This window comes from Etheostoma cragini, chromosome 7, assembly GCF_013103735.1.
Source record: "Etheostoma cragini isolate CJK2018 chromosome 7, CSU_Ecrag_1.0, whole genome shotgun sequence".
In the NCBI taxonomy this organism is placed as follows: domain Eukaryota; kingdom Metazoa; phylum Chordata; class Actinopteri; order Perciformes; family Percidae; genus Etheostoma; species Etheostoma cragini.
Window position 1 is genome coordinate 8,167,823 of NC_048413.1, and position 21,383 is coordinate 8,189,205.

The 21,383-nt window shown below is 39.6% G+C and overlaps 1 protein-coding gene across 1 annotated transcript in view; it reads right to left on the minus strand.

Annotated features, from left to right (window-relative positions):
• Positions 1-4,759: 4,759 nt before the first annotated feature.
• The window catches only part of LOC117947915 (immunoglobulin-like and fibronectin type III domain-containing protein 1), a 24,595-nt gene continuing 7,971 nt past the window's right edge, over positions 4,760-21,383 (minus strand). The window contains exons 5-27 of the mRNA XM_034877275.1: positions 20,922-21,061; positions 20,682-20,781; positions 20,414-20,456; positions 20,131-20,305; positions 19,208-19,373; positions 18,532-18,804; positions 17,938-18,411; positions 17,297-17,446; positions 16,989-17,147; positions 15,318-15,461; positions 14,485-14,601; positions 13,274-13,398; positions 11,474-11,615; positions 11,059-11,352; positions 10,133-10,429; positions 7,397-7,576; positions 7,174-7,302; positions 6,680-6,988; positions 6,039-6,124; positions 5,708-5,900; positions 5,313-5,609; positions 4,904-5,230; positions 4,760-4,804 (exon numbers count right to left, since the gene is read on the minus strand). Of these exons, the coding sequence (XP_034733166.1) occupies positions 4,800-4,804; positions 4,904-5,230; positions 5,313-5,609; positions 5,708-5,900; positions 6,039-6,124; positions 6,680-6,988; positions 7,174-7,302; positions 7,397-7,576; positions 10,133-10,429; positions 11,059-11,352; positions 11,474-11,615; positions 13,274-13,398; positions 14,485-14,601; positions 15,318-15,461; positions 16,989-17,147; positions 17,297-17,446; positions 17,938-18,411; positions 18,532-18,804; positions 19,208-19,373; positions 20,131-20,305; positions 20,414-20,456; positions 20,682-20,781; positions 20,922-21,061 (4,325 nt within the window). The 3' untranslated portion in view covers positions 4,760-4,799. The remainder of the gene's footprint in view (positions 4,805-4,903; positions 5,231-5,312; positions 5,610-5,707; positions 5,901-6,038; positions 6,125-6,679; positions 6,989-7,173; positions 7,303-7,396; positions 7,577-10,132; positions 10,430-11,058; positions 11,353-11,473; positions 11,616-13,273; positions 13,399-14,484; positions 14,602-15,317; positions 15,462-16,988; positions 17,148-17,296; positions 17,447-17,937; positions 18,412-18,531; positions 18,805-19,207; positions 19,374-20,130; positions 20,306-20,413; positions 20,457-20,681; positions 20,782-20,921; positions 21,062-21,383) is intronic.

A 21,383-nucleotide genomic window follows, 5' to 3' on the forward strand; every position in this document is an offset into this window, starting at 1 on the left:
TCTTCTCCAGCTGCTGCAGCTTCCTCTTCTCCAGCTGCTGCAGCTTCCTCTTCTCCAGCTGCTGCAGCTTCCTCTTCTTCAGCAGCGAGAGCAGCGTCTGCTTCAGGTATAGGAGCAGTCTCTTCATCAGCTGCAGGGACTTCCTCTTCTTTGGCTGCAGAAGCAGTCTCTTCCTCCGTCCGTCCAACCGGCTACAACAATAGACAGCAAAACAATAATGCATATTAGTTCATATAGCAGGCTTCAGACTGGGCAGATAAACATTTACAGGTCTGCTATCTGGACCACCAAGGTAGAGCTGGGCAATATATCGATATTATATTGATATTGTGATATGAGACTAGATATCGTCTTAAATTTTGGATATCGTAATATGGCATAAGTGTTGTCTTTTCATTGTTTTAAAGGCTGCATTACATCAAATATGTCCTTTTCTGATCTTACCAGACTGTTGTAACTGTTCTGTTATTTCCCTTTACCCATTTAGTCATTGTGTCCACATTACTGATAATTATTTATCAAAAATCTCATTGTGTGACTATTTTGTGAAAGCACCAATAGTCAACACTACAATATTGTTGTGGTATTGAGGTATTTGGTAAAAAATATCGCAATACATGATTTTCTCCATATATACCCCAGCCCTATACCAAGGTATCTCTGTACAAATGCAAGTGGAGATGTGAATACATTAGAGACTCCATTCCAGGCAACGAGCTCCTTGAAACTAATGAGATGAAAATCTCATCATGGTTCCCTTTGGGCACACAGTGAACAGAAATAGTAAAGAGACCATGTGTGCTGACAGCACGTCAGAAATGTTCTCCCATTATAGTTAGTAGTATACCCAACTGCTTCTAAAACTAAAAAAATCCACCAAAGTTTAAAATTCCAACACAAAGAAAGCGTAAGGAAACTGAAAATACATGTATCTGGCAGAATTTCCTGCGGCACCGGAGCAATCCCGGAAAGTTGAACTTCAAGAATATAGACTACTTCCTGGGTAACCTGCTTTTTTATGTTTTTTAGTTGAAGCCTGAGTTCAGAGTGCAGCCTTTGGGCTGCTGAGTTCTGATCCTGCAGACTTAGACCTACCGGACTGAGCTGCTCCTCCACACTGGCCTGCTGTTGCCGCTGGGACTGTTCACTCACAAGCGGCTCTCTGAAAGACAATAAGGGGAATCTCTGTTTCAGACAATGTTTTTGCATAATCAAAGATACATAAGCTTCAAAGAGCGCTCATTTTACACACAAAAGGACATTTTATGCAAACCATTCAGCTCCAAAAATCAATAGAAACAGTAGAAATGTTCCAACAGATCAGGACAATTTTACAATGTGAATATGAGGCCTACCACCCCTGGCCTAGAACAACACAGAGACAATGGCAGCCACGAGGGCTTTGACAAAGTCAACATAAAGTTCTGGGTCAGAGGAGGTGAGCTATTTACTCCACAGCTCCAAAAACCTGCTGTTTTTTCCACAACCTACCTGACAGTAGCCATTTCCAGTGTGCTGGCCTCCAGCTGAGCCTGGTAGGTGTCCAGCTGTTCCTTTAGTCGGAGCACCTCGGCGGCCTGTCCATCCAGGGTGGCACTCAGCGTCTCAACCTGTCCAACTCTGTCCTCCAGCTTCGATTCTGCTTCTTCCACGCTCCCTGTCAAGACTTCAACCTTCTGGGATAGCTCAGCGCTCAGTGTGGCCAGGCCCTCCACGTGAATCCTGACACCCTCGAACTCCTCACTCTTCCCCTTCAGCATGGTCTGCAGCCGGCTCAGCTGCTCCAGAGACACGGTGGCCTGCTGCATCTCCGCCAGGCGGGCTTTCATCTCTGTGTGGAGTGACAGCACCTGAGCGGGCAGGTCAGACGTCTTGAGCTGTTCAGCTGTAGCCAAGGCCATGCCCACCTGTTTCTGGGCCAAAGCATAAGAGTCCTCCAGAGCATTCAGGCGGGTCTCCAGGCTCTCTGAAATGTGCTGCTGCAAAGAGACATTCAGGGGGGATGTTAAGTTGAGCTGGCCAATCGGAAGGACTATCTATTCTCACTGAACTGGTGGAGACTTTGATAGTCTCCTAACTGCTGTATAAGTGGACCCCAAAAACTAGGAAAGTTATGTTATCTTACTGAACTTCTTAGACAACAGAGATGCTTTTATACACACACACACACACACACACACACACACACACACACACACACACACACACACACACACACACACACACACACACACACACACACACACACACACACACACACACACACACACACACACACACACACACACACACGGTCTTTTATTAATTAACTCACAAAAACTACATTTCTCCTACCAAATCATTAAAAGGCAATCATTTGGAAGAATGTCAATCAAATGCTCCAAGAAATGAAATCTCTAGATTTACTGACCTGGGTGATCTAAGGAGTCAAACCAATATCAGAATATAAACAACCAATCAGAACAGGCCTAATCGTGAATGGACAGCTCAGTAAAACCTTACTTGGCAAAATTTAGCAACTCCAGTGGTAAACATGACCTCACAAAAAACACTTTACTGCTGGTTATGTCTGTAACAAGACTGAGCAAGCACAACTGTTCTTATGTAATTTGGGGATTTTCCTAACCTAAGGTGCATGAAAGAGGGAAGACGTGAGCAGACAAGTAGCCTACTTTCGAAAAGTCTTGCTCATCTCCCTGAAGTTGCATGCAGCAACTTAAACATTGTTGGAGGGAAACATAACTCAAGGCAGCCGTGAGCAACTGTTTGCAGTGACGTACAGGGGTCAGTTCATTCATGCTCATGAACTAGGGGAATAAGTACCTATTCTATGGAATAATACACAGTATTTAGACATAGCCTATTTTGTCATTTCAGAGAGGTAACCGCCTCTGAACTGGTGTTCCAATTCAAAATCACAGACTAAATTTAGCCCTGGCACTACGTTTGTTTCTTATTATGTTGGCGGCATCGTCTGCACAGCTCTGGGAGCATGTTCTTGACTTGTGTTATACATATTTCCACAGAGAACTTTAATACTGAGTAGATTTGCTGTATAGTCAGTGATAAAGTCCCTGCAGTAGTAGTAGGTCAGGAATAATCCTCATTACAAACGTGGGCAGCTGTATGGATATTAGAAATAGCGTTTTGTACTCCCTCCAGTCAGGCTGTTGGCATTTTGAAATCTGATAGGCCTGCAGGTCTTAACTTTCCTCACTTGTAAGTGGCAAAGCAGTGTGAGCATGTGCTCAGGCCTTTTCTTATGTAGTTATTTAGTAAGTGTTTGTGCACATTATACACCTCGTGAAAAGATTTTTTTTTAGTTTTTTTTATAATATAGGATAAAGGCCATCATAGGGGGAGTCTGTTAATGACTGCAAACTCAGGTGACAACCATATTCTCAAAGGGAGCTACTTCTATTTTGAATTTCTTACCTCACTACTTGACTGTCGCATTTCTTCGTGGGAGGACTGTAGTTTGACTATTTTCATCTGCATGCCCATGAGATTGTCTGTTAAGTAGGTTAAAGTTTGGTGCTGCTGGAAACAGAACCATGCGCCAGTGGCACCGCCAATTACAATCAGCAGAAATAAAACCAAGTGGAGAGCGTGATTGTTCACTCCTGTGCGAACTTCTGACTCGGTCACTTCATTTTTGAAAAAGTTATCTTCATGTTTGTGGTTGCCTTTCCCTCTTCGATGCTTTGCAGTCATCTTCCCCACAAAGGACACAATGTTCCAGGCAGGCAGAGAGGTGTAGTTCAAGGAGCCGGAGGGTCAGAAACACTGGACCGTTGTGTGAGCGCTGATTTAGTTCAAACGGCGGCGCACAAATTGAGCTGGATTCAATCAGCGCGCATTAGAGCACCGAGAGGCTGCAGCGAGTTGTTGATAAAGAGGTCCTACTGTGGACTCCGAGCAGAGGATGAGACAGGCAGGGAGGCGGGGACCGCAGGCACAGCGATCGTCCATTCAGGGAGAGCAGGGGCGAGTGAGGGGCTGGGCTGCCGTCGGCCCCACCACCATGTGCGCGGCTGTCATCTAATGGAAAAACTACACGTAGCCTACCTTTATTCTGCGCTATTTTTATTGCAACTGAGCCCAGGGCTGCATGTGGGTGGCCTGCAGACACACTCTTTTGTTGATGGGCCACCACTGGGCTACAGGAAAACAATAATGCTGACAATGATTCATTTATAGTAGGCTTCCCTTTTTATCAGTCAATTAAGAAATTTGTAGTTGTTGTACGAATGGCTATAGCGCGTGCTTTTAACCATTTGGCTATGAGACACATTCAGGGACATGGACAGCTGGTTGACATTTTTTTTTGCTTTCTGATTTTATGGTGTTTGTTTTGGGCAAATGGTTTCATCGTTCTTTGCAGGGTTGGGGGGGGGGGACTAGAGCCTATATCCCAGCTCATATTGGGGAGGAGTCCTTCACAGGGCTGACACATATTATATTCACACCAATACAGGCCATTTAGACCCATGAGACACAAAGGGAACACCAGAACATTCTTGCTATGACAGGCTCAATCAAGACTCAGGAAGGACATGAGCAAAAACAACCATAGTATTATTATGTATTTGCTGTAAGATACATATAGTTTCCCAATGCAATTTTTTGTTTGAGACAGACTTTGTTTTTATTAGCAATCCAGTTAATTCAATATTACATATTTGTCTTACTGCAACTGGTACATTACATCCAAACAGCAAAATCACTTCAACTCAAACACCATGTATTAGATCTAAACCTTAAAATAAAGACTGTCCATATTGTGTTGCATTGTGTCTTCACTCTGCATGGAAGAGAGATGGAAGGAATTAGGATCATTAAGAATGTTTCAAAAAATTCCTCCTATCCTTTGAATGAAAGTGCGGGTGTGTTTCTGTCTCACCTCTGACACTGAGGACGGTGGAGCACTCCGCCCGTCCGAGGGCGTTCTCTGCAGTGATGCTGTACTCCCCCATGTCTTTGGGGCCTACGCAGAGAATTAACATGGAGCAAACTCCACAGGTGTCGGAGATGTAATAGTTGGTATTGGTGTTTAGGCTGATGTGATTTCGATACCACGTGATGCGAGGTTTCGGATTCCCTTTCACTGCACAGCTCATGTAGCATTCATAGCCTTTGGGTGCAGTGTGAAGCTTCAAAGGCACAATGAAGGTTGGCGCACATTGCAAATCACAGTCCTTTCTGGTTGGTACGCTCACCACAAATTTTCCTACAACAACATGAGAGACAGAAAGATTTGATTTTTCCTGATAAAGTGACTATTTGAGGTTGTTTGAGATGCACAAACGTACCTTTCTTCTTCTCCTTCCCATAGCTTGGTGACTCTGACGGTGCAGATATGCCCATGTCGTTTTTGGCATACACCCGGAAAAGATATTCCCTCCCGTGCATGATATTGCTGACTGTGATCTTGTTATTGAAGAGCCTGTCGGCCACCGTGGTCCATGTGCGTTTGGTAGAGTCCAGTTTGGACACTGCGTAGTGGAGGCGGTCATCACGTTTCTCATCAGGGGAAGGTTCCCAGATCACTGTCACTGTGCCCGGCACATTTTCCTCCAGTTCTACCGGTCCAGGAGGCTTTGGATCATCTGTAACCACAATCGGTTTTACTGGCTCATTCCCTGACATATCTTTGACATTGATGTAGCAAAAGAGTTCATACTGTACATGACAATTTAAATTTTACCTGTTACCCTGACCTCTGTACTGAATGTTTCCTGTCCTGCAAGATTTTTCACCATAATGGAGTAGATGCCAGTATCAGAGCGCTCAGAGGAGGGGATTAGTAGCTGGGATGAGCCATCACAGTTACTGATGGTGACACGCTTTGTCACTGGCCCATTGTCCTTTAGCCACATAATACATGGCAGTGGGGAAGCCTGTGAGAAGAAAAAACCCATTAGTATTATATTGAGTATTTTAGGCCTGAATGTAGTAACCTTTTTCTTTTGTAAAACCACGGTTTGCCTCAGTGTGTTACCAATTATATAGTTAGGTATATTAGATATGCATCTTACCTCAAAGTTCACTGTGATCCTGACAGAGTTCCCTGCCCTCACCACCATAAAGCTCTTCATCTTGTGGTTTGTGAACTTTGGCCTCACTAGAGTAATGAGCAGAAGCAATGACAAGTGCTTTGGAAAATATTAAAACTGACAAGGTTCTAACATGTAGTGGAATATTTTATGAGACATAGATATGGATTCCGTGTAAATCTATCCACAGAGTTACACATTTTGAAGGCTAAGAAATGATATATAAATATTTATCTATTCAGTTATTTGTTAATGTTGCCATTTGATGCATTGCCTTAGGCTAATTTACATCTGCAGTCCCTAGGCAGGGCACAATTTAAATCCAACAGTAAAAACATGACAACAACAACAAAACAACAAGACAGATCACAAAACCTACATCCATATAATGCACATTGTGACACACACACACACACACACACACACACACACACACACACAAACACACACACACACCAGTTCAGCACCATGTTGAAAAACAGGAACATACTGAAATATCGTTGAGAAGCATTAAGAAAAGATAAATATTAAGAACTACGTGAAACAGAATGGATTTAGTACATTTTTTTAAAATGTTAATGCATACAGAGACCTATTGTTTCTTAAATTTTATATTAACATACCGGGTGAGGGCATCGCGAGGACATAGTTGGACAGCTCCTCAGGAGCACTCTCCCCTCCATCATTAGTCGCTATCACTCTCACCCAGTACATGTCCATGGACTTAAGGCCTTTGACCGTGAAGGAAGTCGTGATGATGAGAGTGCTGTTACAGCGGGACCATTCAATGCACTCTGCAGGCCGAATGTCAACATAGTATCCCTTCGCTTCATCCTGTATGCCTGGTTTAACCTCAGGCTTGGTCCAAGTCAGGACCAAGTGGCTGTAAGACGTTTCTGTCACCCTTAGGCCTGTAACTGTCCCAGGTGGCTCTGGGGTACACAAGTCATGCAATTCCAATGAACAAATGTTTTACTTTAATCAGTTTTAATCAGATGGATTATTAAAAGTCATGACAAATACATGTTATTACTTATTTTACCATTACATGTTTTCATGATATTTCATATCTATCATCCATTGTGGTGTTTAACTGGTAAACAGTTTCAATACTTACTCTTTGGATCCCGTGCAAATACAAACTCTGAGGGGTTGCTGAATTCACCAACTCCAGATAGGTTTATGGCAGTGACTCTGAATTCATATTCCATTCCCGCTACAACATCTTTCACTGCATATTTCTTCTCTAGAAGTCATTTCAGAGAAACAATTAAACAAAACATTAATGTTACGGTCGTCAGTGCCATCAGATTGAACTAGAGTCCCATAAAAATGCAGACCTTTTATTATTTCATCCATGGCATTGACAACGGTCCAGAGATTACTCCCCTTCTTGCGTTTCTCCAAAATATAGCCCAGGATACGGGAACCTCCTGTGTTACTTGGTAATGCCCAGGAAATGTTGATGCATTCGTCATAGGCGCTGACGACCTTTGGAGGTGCTGGCGGGCCAGGAAAAGCTGAAACATGCAACAAAAAAAGGACGTGCTAGTAAAGGTTGGAGTCAGAGAGACAGAACTTTGCTTTTATAGTTCTCGGCTTAGCAGCAATGCAGTATTGATTAAAAGGAATCTACCAATAAGATACTTCAGTTTAAGAATTTTGTGTTACAAATCAAGCAAAGTGCTTTGACATCAGAGATCAGGGTTGGGTTTTGTGTTAATTTTACTCTAAAGATAAATCCCTTTCTTTTAGAAAAGTTTACATGTACACTTTATTGTTCCTATTATTATTATTATTACCAGCCTTATGCTGAAATCGCCAGTCTCTTAATTAATTTGTCAAGTAAAAGGAAATTAATCAGGACTATGAGGTGTAAGAATTTGCAGCTGATCTCATATCATATCAAACATAATCTGGGTTTTGAGCTGTTGATTAGGAAAGAAACAAGCAATTTCACTAATAACAATAGCAGTTATTTACAGCATTACATCAGTCATAGGTTAATAGAGAGACTGACTGTCTGGCATGACTTGTATCTACTTGTGTCTCATTCCTCACAAGTTCTAATAGTAATGGTGCAAGAGAGAGTACAGACCAGAAGCAATGGAGCACAGCAGGGGGCAGTAATGCCACTTCATCAACTGATGCTCGTTTTCACAGAACATTTTCACATGTCACAGTGGGAAAAAGCACTGGTGTAGATAATTGTATTAATAAGGGCTGAACTCCTGTACTGGGAAACTTGAATATAATATTATTAAAAACCCATGTGCTTTTTCTACTATGACAAGTCAAATGTAAGTCAAAAGGTATATTGTTGTAAAAAGTGTGGCTTCAGTGATGTCAGACCGTGTGAGAGACACTGTGTTTACCAGTCTCTGCTGCTATTTGTTCCGTTTACCTGTTGCACACGTCACGCCCTTAATTGGCATTAGCCATACCTGCCTGTTGAAGACTAAGCTAAGTGGAAATGTGCACAAATGTTGTGCTGGTGAGTAATTTAGAAAATTATTTAGAAAAAGTTCTTTACTGACAAGCAGACGGATTTAGGAGATAGGCTACAGATTAATATGAGCCTAACCGTCTTTGAATAATGCATGTATGGTCGTTTGGAAACGATTTGTGGGGTTTATAGGCTCGACAAAAACGAATGCTTAGCTAACTCTGCAACGCTAGCTAGCGTTAGCGTTAGCTGCCTTCCCCAATCCCGTAATTACTTAACTAACCGCTATAGTGCTGAAGGATCAAGTGTTTTAAAATGGAAGGCACGAATTGGCCTGTTTGCGCTCTTTTTGTCTATTAGCATGGGGTTTACGTTAGGCTACACCTGCTAAGAAACTTTGGGTTGAAACTGTCAATGTCATTAAGTTATGCTAGCCACATTTTACATTGTTTCCACATAGGCTAAGTTACGTTTGGCTACCGTAGAAAGACAAGTCTCGCGTTAATGCAGCAATAAATCTTCTTAAATTGAAGTGCATTCTTTACATATTCTACATACCTACAAAAATAACTATCTTCCTAATCTATGTAATGGGAAAAATGAACTTAAGAAGTTTTATAACACCTGATATTAATGATAGAAATGGGTTTGACAATGGGAAACCCTAATTTCCGTTTGTTGATCAGCAAATAGACATACATAAGGTAAAAGACTGTGTTCCAGCAGCTATATAGATCTCTGCTATCCAATCTGTGTTATTGTTATCAAACAGCAACAACCTATGGAGGAAAAAAAACTGGATCTGGCCTTGGAGAGGACTTCTTCACAATTGTAATGGGCGACTTTTAAAGTTTTTGTGGAGTTCTAATAGACTGGTGGGACGGATGGCCTAAATGGAGAACTTCTACAACACGTTGACTCCATGAAGGACGGACTGGTGGATGGAGTTTTTCAAGCAGACCTCAATAAGTAAGTGCATTATGTTTATTAGGACTATCATTTTTGATTTTGTTTGTGTTGTGTTGGCCGCTGTGCCATACAGGGCCTGTGCTTGTTGTGGCCTTGTGCCTTATTTTCTGCTGGCTTTTTATTAGTTGGCTGTTGTGCATCAGAAGGCTTAAATATCCTACGTGGGACTTTCTGTCTGTGACACATTCATAGATCCCAGTGAACATAGTGGACTATTTTAAGATCTGGAAAGGAAAACAAGTTGTTATCCTAATTTTTTTAATGACATTTTATGTCAGTTGGCCTGAGGTCTTTACGTACTAGGTTTAACTAGTCTTAAGGAACGTGGCTTTTAGCCCAAAGGTTGCAGTCTTTGCTCTGGTGACAATGAAATTTGACTGCATGCTTATTTTGTCACTGTGTGACTGACAGATTTCTAGTCAGCAGTTTGGTGTTGTGGGTGAATTTTAGATTCATTGATAGTGCCAAGAAAGAAATAGGCAGAGAAGCACCTCATCATTTTACAATAAATGTGTTCAGTTGGGTTTAACTGACATTAAACCACAAGATAAAGCTCAGTAGTGTGATTTTTCATCCATTACATCCCTGTCTTTAGGATTATAGATTAGTGGGTGGGTCAAACTGATCCAACAGATATTACATATGTAGCAGTTTGGCTCACCTAGTGTGCCGGCTTGCACATCATCAGTCAACATCACTTCACTCGTACCCTCGGCAGTCACTGCCCTGATACGGTACCAATATTTCCGGCCATGGTCCACATCTGTATCGCGGTAGCTGCACACAGCTGGGATTTCCCCTATTTTCTTCCAGGTGTTTCTTCCCACCTGCTGTCGCTCCATGATGTAGTTAATCACAGGTGAGCCCCCATCATCCTTTGGAGGCCTCCATCTTAATTCAATACATGTAGCTGAGCTCTCAGTTACCTCTACAGGACCCTGGGGTGAAGTGGGTTTGTCTGAAACACAAAAAAGCTGTAAGTTAGAAAATCCTTTAGTGGGAAATAATCATGGTGAATAACAGTTGTTGATGCTGGAAGCAATGGCAGATGTAGCAGAGGTTTGAACATTATTTTTGTCACAATCACTGAAATGTATTTCCAAAACACATCTTTAACTTGTCAGATTATCACCAACTGGGATTCTACTTTAATTGCAACAAAAAACATGTTTTTTAACTGTTTTTTTTTTTGCAGTTATTAGTGCGCTAGTTTGAGAGCTACAGATGGGGAAAAAAGTACTTAAATCTTGTTGAGGCACAGAAGGGCTTAGTGAAATGCCTCTCTTTTCACTGAAGAAAAGACTGGCCTGATTAACTGTATGTGGACGAGCTATGAATCATTTAAGGACACTGCTGTTTGATGTTCTTAAGATCTTACAAGAGCAAGGTACTTTGTAGGTACTACACAGCTTGCTTCACTAATCACATCCTTTTGGCATCTATCCAAGTAGGTTTTTACGGAAGGAGTTTGAGTTAATTATTTTCTTTTGAGGTGGTCTGACGTTTTACATGTAGAAGAGAAAAAAAGTCAGTGGGTGACAAATATGTTTCTTTAATGCATTTCTGCATTGTTCTTCATTGACTCACCAAGCACAATTAGCTGTGAAATTGCCTCTATGCAGCCGTGTTCGTTTTTGAGCCTAATCTTGATCTCTCCAGTGTCCTTCCTCTGGCATCTGCTCAGGAGAAGGCGGCTGTGACTCGCAGATTTCTCTATCTTTGTATTGTTGTCCTCCAGGAGCTCTTCTCCCTCTCTATACCACTTAATCTTTATGGGTTCATGGCCTACAAAATGGAGTTTGAAGATGGCGTTGTGCCCTACTTTAACTGTCAATGGTTCAGTGAAAGCACTCAGATCTTCATGGTTAAACCTTGGGGGATCTACAAAGAAAGAGGCCAGTTAGTGTCATTTCGGAGTTTATATGCTGTTTAACTGTGATCTGATTTTGATTGTAAATATAATAAGTTTTGCCCCTTTTCCAGTTATGACAAATTCTCAAACCTTGGACGCTGACCATTGCCTCTGTTTTACGTCCGTCTGCCTCAAAGCGGTATTTCCCAGAGTGCTCTTCCTTGCACCTGATTATGACTAATTTATGGATTGCATCATCTTTAGTGACACTGAAATTGTCATCTGGGCTTATCTGAAAAGGACCAGATGGAAAAAAAACTTTTAAAGTAACAACGGTTAATCAGTTATTTAAATCAGCAAGGGCTTGCTGACACAGGGCTTTGTGTCTGCCGCTGTTGTCCCAAAATATCTGGCTCAAAGAATGTAAACATCTGCCAAATGTTTGAGGTACATAACTCAGGAAACAAACGGTTATTTCCAGTTACTGCTATCAAGAAAGTGATAATACACTTTCTTAGTATTATGTTTTGGGGTTATTGCCTAAGTGCGAGAGATATGGACATATCTAGATAGATACGGGGGGGGGACTTTCAATGAAGCTCCCTGGCTGGACTCAAAGTGGGACATTGCGTTTGCATGTTAAGTGTCTTAGTATCTAGAGCTGTCAGTCTTCCTCTTATATTACCATTCAGATTTTTTTAAAATATTTGAATAGTTAATGCTAATGTGTAGCCTGTTATAAATATGTACTACACTACTCAGACTTATGCATTGTCAATGTCACTATAAGCATGGGGTTGTTACGTGTTCTGTCCACTAGAGGGACTTCCAACATCAGCCTGGCCTTGAAGGGGCTCTACGTCATGTCACTCTCTGTTTACATTATTTTCCACCATACACAGCGACAAACACAAATCCACAGAACTCTAACTAATGAAATGAAACCTTATCTAACAAGTGTATTGAACAGCTCTGTTGTAAAGGCTAACGTTGCTTGTATAAGAAAATTACATCATTTTAGAAAGCACGGCCAAAGCAATTTGTCACATACTAAGTAACAATAGTGTTAGCCACGATGCTAACAACATTGATAACTAAGCCAAATGGTACTGTCACTACTTTTGTAGTTATTTTTAAAGCAACCTGTTTCTTGCAGATTGTCACGTTACTGAGAAGACAGCTGTTAGAAGGTAATGAAGTCGAAGCTAGCTCTGTAGTTACTCTAACATAATCTTTAGCTGTCTCCATGAAGCTCCCAGCTAAGCTCCTATGACTCGTAACGCAGTTAGGAAACCAGAACGAGCTAACTATTGACAACATAAGCTTTTTGGCTCGCTGGATGTCAATTTTAAAGTTATGTTAAAACTATTGCCCATCCTTCTTCTAGTTTCAAGCTGCAGCCTGTTAATCCCCCCCGCCCCCCCGCACTAACGTTACATAGTACGTAACGTTGGCTTACAATGCCTTGTTTCTCACTTAACTTATTGTTCATCAGACTTGACATGAGAAGAGGGAGATTAGCTAAAATTTGCCAACCTATTTATATAACAAAAAAAGTCACATTTGAACAGTAATTTCAGCATTTGAATAGAATTAGATTTTTTTACTATTCAAATTATATTGGACTTTCTGAATACAATCCAACAGCCCCATTAGATCCTTTCACACCCAACCTGTATGGTTTTGCTCAAACAAACTCAGGTGTGTTCATCCATTCAATGCCACTTTCTTAATAAATATTTCTCGTGATGTATCAAAGTAAAATTAAATCAGAGTTGGCTTTATAATGTTATTTCAGCAACCATGCAGCAGCTATCCTTTATCCCTCCGTTTGTCACTATTTTTGATATTCAAAGCCCGGTTACAGTCTGGACTAATAACAATTCCAGTAATTTAATGTATAATTTGCTTTCTTGAAAAAAAATGAAGAGTGTGACCTTTACGACTAACCTTTTTGCCGTCTCTGAACCAGACACCCTCACAGTCTTCACTGCTGAGCTTACATGTCAACTCTGCCGTCTCATTGATGATGGCGTTGACGTCAGACAAACCGCAGATGAAATGAACCCCAGGATCTAACACCCACAACACAGTGAACAGTTAAGCACTATGATTATTTTGACTTGCATCAAGAAGCTGTTACACAATTATAGAAAAAAAATTAGCAATAGCTAAAGTTATGTTTTTATTTACTTTTTCAGATAGTTTCCTCTCTCTGCAGGGAATATTTTGTGTTCTCTCTGTTTCTTACATGTGATACAATATTTTTACAACCTACTTTTTTAATGTGTATTCTTTTGTTGACAGAAAATTGACTCTAGCCAAAGAAATCTGTCAGGAACAGACTTGTCATAAAGTAAATCAATATGACAAAACAATTTGGCCTTGCAGTGTACATCTGCTTCTGGACAGGCTCCCTGCTGTGCCAAAGTTGCAAATGCTGGCCCACATACAATTATGTTGTACTGTATGTTATAGTTAAGTATAGGGCTAGATATCGTTAAAAAAATATTCATTGCCAATACCGTAACTTTGCTACGGTACCTAAACGATACGATTTTCGATACCAAATTCATCAAACCAAAATAAATGACATCATTGGCACCAATTTTTTACATTATTTTTGCAGCTCCTACTGCGTGAGCCCAGCCTCTGTGCGTAACGTAGAGTTGTTCCCACCTGCCTCGGCCACGTGTCACATTAGAAAGCCAATCACAAGCATTACTCGATCTTGGTAGAAGCATGCTGCATGCTTATTGGCTAACTGATGCTGATGAGATTTACGTTAGAGGCCATTTGGTCGGTGTTAAATGTATTGAATTTGGTACCCAGCCCCTGTTATGTAATAATTATCTTTTATGAAGCTTATAGTTTGTTGTGACTGAATTAACTTCCTTAGTCATAGCAAACTATAACAATGTTCTAAGTACAGACTCTATATAAAGTCAAGGGCACTATACTGATACTATATTTAAAAAATTGAACTTTTTTATTTTTCTATATACAAATATTATAACCAGGTACAATTAGTCATGTGTAATGTTGTACCGAAAAGATTAGTGAATTAATTGATTATTTGATCACTGGATCAACAGACACAGATACATCCAGTTGGAGCTGCGTCCTATGATTCAGTCATTACACTTTTTAAGGTTACTTACCTATCACCAGATCTTCTATCATTGGGCCGTGTCTTTTACGCCTTGAATGGGTGGCAGTGGCAGTTGCATCTTCAGCCTCGTCACACTTATTGTGGTCTTCAGGACGTGTACTTTCACCTTTTTTGTTTTTTTAAACAAATTTATAAAATAAATAAAACTTCTATATATTCAACCTTGAACTTTACAAACACTTCATGTAATTGAAATTATTTCTTTATAATGGCGTCCGAAGGTTCACAAATTGTTTACAATACTGAGGTATACAGTATGTGGGGCTAACTAAACTAATATGAAATCTCTTCACAAACACATCATACATACGTGCTTGAAAACAGACAAAAAACAATGCTGATTAAGCTAGAAGTATTCCTGCGCATACAGAACAAAAATATATAAATGTATGGGTCCTATGCTGCCTTCCACTCAGAAGAACACATGGTGGAACAATATTAACTGCTTAGTCCTAAAACCACTAGTTTTACACTACTTTTTTGGAATTCATGTTCAATAACCCACATTTTAGAATTATACCTAATATTTGAGTTGAAAAAAGCAGATATTAGGAATTATTTTGTCTAACAGTTACAGATAAGTTTTGTCAGGAAGGAAAGTGATCAGCTGTATTTGCAAAGAGCGTTGTATGGAATCCCATCCTTTTTTTGTGGTAATTTGGTTAAAAAGAAACCCATATTTCAGATATAGACATTTATTTAAAGGGGTCAAATTTGACCCGAGAACAACAGGAGGGTTAAGAGAGAAACAATTTAGTTGTGGCCATTAACCCATAGCTCACTACATTTTGATGCAGTAATGCACCACTTCAGATCCCTTACCGTTGACGGTTTTCTGTGGCTGCTGGCTTTGCTTTGAACGACTTGAATGCTTGACATGGCCAGTAGAGTCCTCATTCTCATCACTGTCACTTGATGCATCCTCACTTCCTTCATCGTCAATTGCTTGTCCATTTGGATCTTGCTCTAAAAGCAGAGCAATTCAGATTAGAGACATCTCACGAGTTCACTCACCCAACCAAAGACAATCCTCGTGCTACTTCACAAATTCATCTTTAAAACAAAGCAGAATCTCTTCACCAGTTGGGTTAATTTTACTAAAATTCAAAAGAACATTAAACCGAATTGAAGAAATAGTGCTCATAGCAATGTTCTAAATGCTCACTCAGTTTTGTACACTTACTCTCCTTAGATCAGACACAGAGGGATCACAAAAGAAGCTCAATTGATTTATGTTTAAAAACAGACTAAAGAAAAAGGACATATGTTGTTGTCATCATTGTCACAAACACAACAATCAGTCCTCCTGCTAGAGTTTGCACCCAATAGGCTTAAACAGGCCAAGTTTAAAACATGATTTTAGCCTCTAAATATCCCACTTTAGTGGGCTAAAAGAGTTTGGAAGATTTGATGCTAGGGAGTGTGGCAAGCAGTTTTAGCCAAGGCCAAAAGGGAAGAAGGCTAAATTTCAGTTGTTGGCCATGTGAGGGCATGCAACGGCAAGGAGGGACCAGCTTTAAGACTTTGATCCATGAAATGTCCGCTCTCAGTTCAGGGACAAGCTTTTAAAAAGTAGCACTTTCTATTTTGCTTAAATGTGTTAGTTTTGCAGCTCAGTGAAACTCTTTAAACCATTTTTTATTTTTTTTAGACAGTATAATTGTGCTTAAAAAAAGTATTTACCTACACCTTATTCTTGTTTAAAATAATTTACGTAATGTATATGGAGCATGATAAAAAGGGGACCTTGAAATTGTGGTGTTAATGGTAATGCAAGGAAAAATTTGGTAAATAAATTAAAAAGTCAGGCGCCCTAGCTTGTAGCTTTAGCGGCAGACTGTATGTCCCACTGTTGGAATCCTCTGCTGTGAAATACAGTCACACTACGTTTTTTTGTTTGTTTTGTTTTTGGCATTTTAGCCTTGTTAATCACGGTACTACTGCAGCTTATGTTACCTGCTGTGTAACGTGCTACTAATGTTTACTAGAGTGACATGCAGCGATGTTTCTGTTGCCTCTAACGTAGGTTTTGGAGCATCAGAGAGCAGCGCTGACATTTAATTGGCACTGTAATGAGGTACCGAAATCCGCACCGAAATCCGCTTACAACATACAACTTCAACATAAGAGGAATGTAGCATAATATGGATGTGAAAGCAGTTATAAATTGCCTATGTAACAATAAAATTTGTTTGGTTAAAATAGACAAATAATCGTGATAATTAATTGTGATCTCAATATTGATAAAAATAATCGTGATTATTATTTTAGCCATAATCATGCAGCCCTATTCAAAATGTCATTAGAAAGTGCCTACCCATGTGAAGTGATTCCTCTCGAGTGACCACAGTGAATCTGACTGCAGTAGATATGTAAGAAATGCATGAAAGCTGGGCTAATTCAGCTGTGTTTAGTGCCCGTGTCGAGCTGACAGAGTGCTTAGGGACCGTCCACAAACTACAACACAGAAAAGAGATCCCTGTTGCTTCTTACCAGATACATGTTGTTTCCGTTGGACCTTCCTTGTGCGCCTTTGACGTCTAATGGACCCAGTAGAGTCTTTATTTCCGTTAGAATCAGCCACTGCAGTTTGACTTGTGGCTAATGTTTGAATCTCGTTGAACTCGACATCCACACTTTTGCCGCTAGACTCTGCATACGGTCAAAAGAAGGATTAATGTTTTAGTTTGGATGTAAACGAAGCAAAAACACATTTCAAAAAGTGTTGTCAATCATAAGGAAGTGGAATGGACCATTTGCATAAATATATAATAGTATGAGGTACATTTTCCACATTTTACCAATTTGTTGATGTTCTGTCTCTTGACCATGTTTTATGTATCTTAAATTATTGGTAGATCCAGTGAAGTCCTCATTCTCTTCAGAAAGTCCTCCTTCAGAATATCCACCGTCAGAATATCCTCCTTCAGAATATCTTCCGTCATTAGTATCTAGGGTATGTCAAATATAATAAAATAGTTTAAACTTTTTTTTTTTTTTTTTTAACCATTCAACCTTTTCTTTCCTCCTGGACCACTTTAGCTAGCCCATTATTATAGTCATGTTCATGTTACCTGGTCTGCCATTTAAATGTACAGCTGGTATTTGATTACAGCTTTTAAAGGCATCACATTTAACAATAACCTGATCAAAATATATAGGGGCCTTTTTCTAATGTATGGTAAAAGTTAAGCCCAAAATGTTAAGATGCTCAATCATTTATCATCAATTCTTATTAACTTTGACAGTGAGATAAAAGGGCTTTTTCTGTTGTTGAAGGACAAAGGCCGTCTTATAGCTGACCACCATTGTTTATTAATGAATACACTCTGAAGTAGCAGCAACTCTGTGTGTTTTGATCATAAACACTTATTGTAGCCACCACTGACTACTCACTGTATGCAGACTGAAAAGTGAATTGTAAGGCATCGATCGACTTTACCTGTTACCTTGTCAAAATCCCTTTGACCTGATCTGGTGTGTTTCTTGTTCTTGGGGTCATCTACTATCAGTTGCAATCCTGCTTGTGTTACACACCCTGAAGCATTTAATTTTGTTTCTGGACCGTCGCCTCTTGAGTTTTTGATCTTGTCTTTCCCTTTGGTTCCTGTTGACTCAGACAGGGCACTGGTTTTTGCGGCATTAGGCTTGTCCTTTACTGCTCTGCTGTATTTACCCGGTCCAGGGACTGTAGTTATTACACCATCGCCATCTCTTCCACTTGTGGTCAATGACTTTGCTTCCTTCAGTTGTCCTTCTCCATGTTTTGCTTTTACCGCTGCTAAAATCTTCTCCATCTCCTCTCGGTTTTTTATTTGTTGCTCTCTGGCCACCTTCTCAAGATCGATCTGTGCTCCACCAGCCAAGGCAGTTTTACGAGCTCTCTTCTGTCCAGCAGATGCAGGCTCACTCTCAGCTTAGAGGATATGAAATAAAACATACATGACACACAACTCACATTTATATGTAAAGATCACTCATAATTATGGCAGCAGTTAGGGCCACTTCAGCACACATTGTACTGTAAGGTGTTCACCTTGAACAACCAGCCAGGCACTGCAGGATGTAATGCCAGCCACAGCTGAATAGATGCCGTTGTCCAGCTTGTTGCAGTCCCTGATCAGCAGCCGGTGGATCAGTTTGTGGTCTGACACGGTTATGGTGTATTTCTCTCCATCCTCCAGGGCGCTGCCCTTGCCCATCCATGTGATCTTGGGTAGGGGGTGAGTCAGGACACACGCAAAGAGGGCATCGTCTCTTTCTGAAGCTTTAAGCTCCTGAATTTTAATAACAAAGTCCACATTGGAAACTGTAAAAATCAATACAAATATTAAGTGAACCCATCTAACCATCAATGTAGTTTCTTACACAAAGCTTACAATAAATAGAGACGTAAAGACCCAAACAATGTGTTTGTAGTTAAAGTCTTTCATCTCTGAACTAGAAAAATCTACATATGTAAACTAAAACCAACCTTTGTCACTTCTTTCACAAGTCATTTAGCTAATGCCCAGCATAAAATCATTAGTGATTAAACAAGGCAATTCATTACTCTCCAGGACTTGCTTCCTTTTTGCCATTGTGAATAGTAAAAAAAACTGTCCTTGCCAAAAGGGTAAGAGTAATCTTGCCAAATGGAAGATTTTCAAGACTTGGATACAGGAATATTTATAACCTTTAAATCCCGACCACTGTTCCTTTCTTGAACCTACGTTTAAACTCTGTAGAGAAAAGGGTGACGTCTTCATCCACCAGATCCAGCTCTGTGTCGAGGAGGTTGACTTTTTGCACCAGGCCCTTATTAAAATCCTTTGTCCTCCCAACACTCTTAAGGCTGTGTTTCTCTGTTGCCTCTTCATCATAAGGAATCTCACCATCCTACCAAGTACAGAAAATAGATACAAACCATTCATTTATATTCTGACTACTAACTAGGGGGGAAAAACATTTCAGTGTATTATCTATTGTGCATGTTTTAATTGGAAAATGATTTACATTTTCAAGTTTAAAATCAGCACAATCTATAAGTAAACAAGTTTGAGACCAACACGGCACTTCTTCACTAACTAATTTCTTCCAAAATAATCGACACTCAATAATTCACAATAATAGCTTGCAGTAAATTGAGGTTTAATTAGTAGGGCTGCCCCTTCCTAAATTAAAATAGAGGGTAAATGTTATGCACTATATAGCAAACAGGGAGTGATTACACAGACACAGTCAGTGTAATACTACAGCTAAAGAGATCTTAGTTTGTCTTAATGTGTAACTTTTAAGCTTAATTTCCAGATCTAATATTGGGGGTAAGAATTATGGGATGAAATGAGCAGGAAAGATAGATAATACATTTTAATAGATCAATATTCCAAATGCAGTTCTTGATCTGATTTTAACTGATAACTGCTTTTGAACTGATAGCCGCACTTAAACTATTAGATGTCCCAACACAATAATAATAATAATAATAATAATAATAATAATAATAATAATAATATGGTGACCATTCAGAATGAACATGAGTTTAATCAGTGCTAGATATCTTCTGTGAAATGACAAATCAGACATAGCTTAAGAACTGTGTTGATAATTTAGATGAAGGTAATGAATCTTCTTTGAAAGCTGACAGTCTTCATACCTTACACTTATTTTCCACCATCTTCTTTTTTTTCTCTTCCAGTTTCTTGAGAATCAAATGTAAATCTGCAACACCAAACTCCATGCAGATGCGCTCATAGTCTTTCCGGTCAGCGTCCAGCATCGCCTCCCAGAATCTTTCATCACTTTCCCCTTCTGCTTTTTCCTCTACTTTACTAAAAGGATTGGGCAAATGTTATGGCCAGACACATATCAATGATAAGATGCACTCACATGCTGAAATATTTGGTCCAATATTTTAATTATTATTACTGTTTTCTTACCTTCTTCGCAGCAGTTTTCTGAAGTCTGATGGATTCTTTGAAGCTGAAAGCAGCTCAAGATTGTTATTCTTTTACAGCTTTACTTTAGATTTCAAGTCAGATAGTACTATGGGGGAAACTACTTATTAGTAAAATGTTTTTTTTAGTAGTATTTAAGTATTTCAATTAAAAGATGTGTTTACAACATTACAATGACAGTTATAGACTTTTGGACTCCCTGCCATGCACAATCAAAACCAAATTTCACAATTCTGTGTTGAATTCTTACCCTCAATGACATTTAATGTTGTTGTGCAGACAGCTTTGCCATACACATTGGCAGCACAGCATTTGTATGTATCTGTTTCAGCACCAGTCACTTTTATAATCTAGAAACCCAAATAACAAGGCAAGTCATCAGATGCACAGATTAAATTCACACATTTGAAAACAGTTTTTTTTTTAAACTCTTCATGAACAGTTACTGAAAAATATTTTTACTGTATTGTGAAATCATTTAGTCACTCGCCTCTAATATATGCTCTCCTGTCGATTCATCATATTTACTCTGAAATTTATTCTTGTCTGAAATAGGCCCTTTAGTTCTTCTCCATGACACCTCTGGTTTTGGATCCCCTTTCACCACAATCTTGAAAACCGCTGATTGTCCTAAACGATAAATGAAAATACTGCATCTTTATTTACTATGACTTTCATAATTGGAAAGAGTGCTATGAACTTAACCAAAAAAATCAACTATCATTTGTTTCCTTGATCAGTTAGTCATTCATGGTCGTTAGGGGTGCATGATTCAGAAAATGTCACGATTTCAATATCTATTTTTAGGGTCTTGATTCGATTAAAAGGTCAATTTGTGACTCAAACAATTCTTAATTAATATGATTCACAGCATGTAAATGCACGCCATTACAAAAAGAAAATATATATATATATATATATATATATATATATATATATATATATATATATA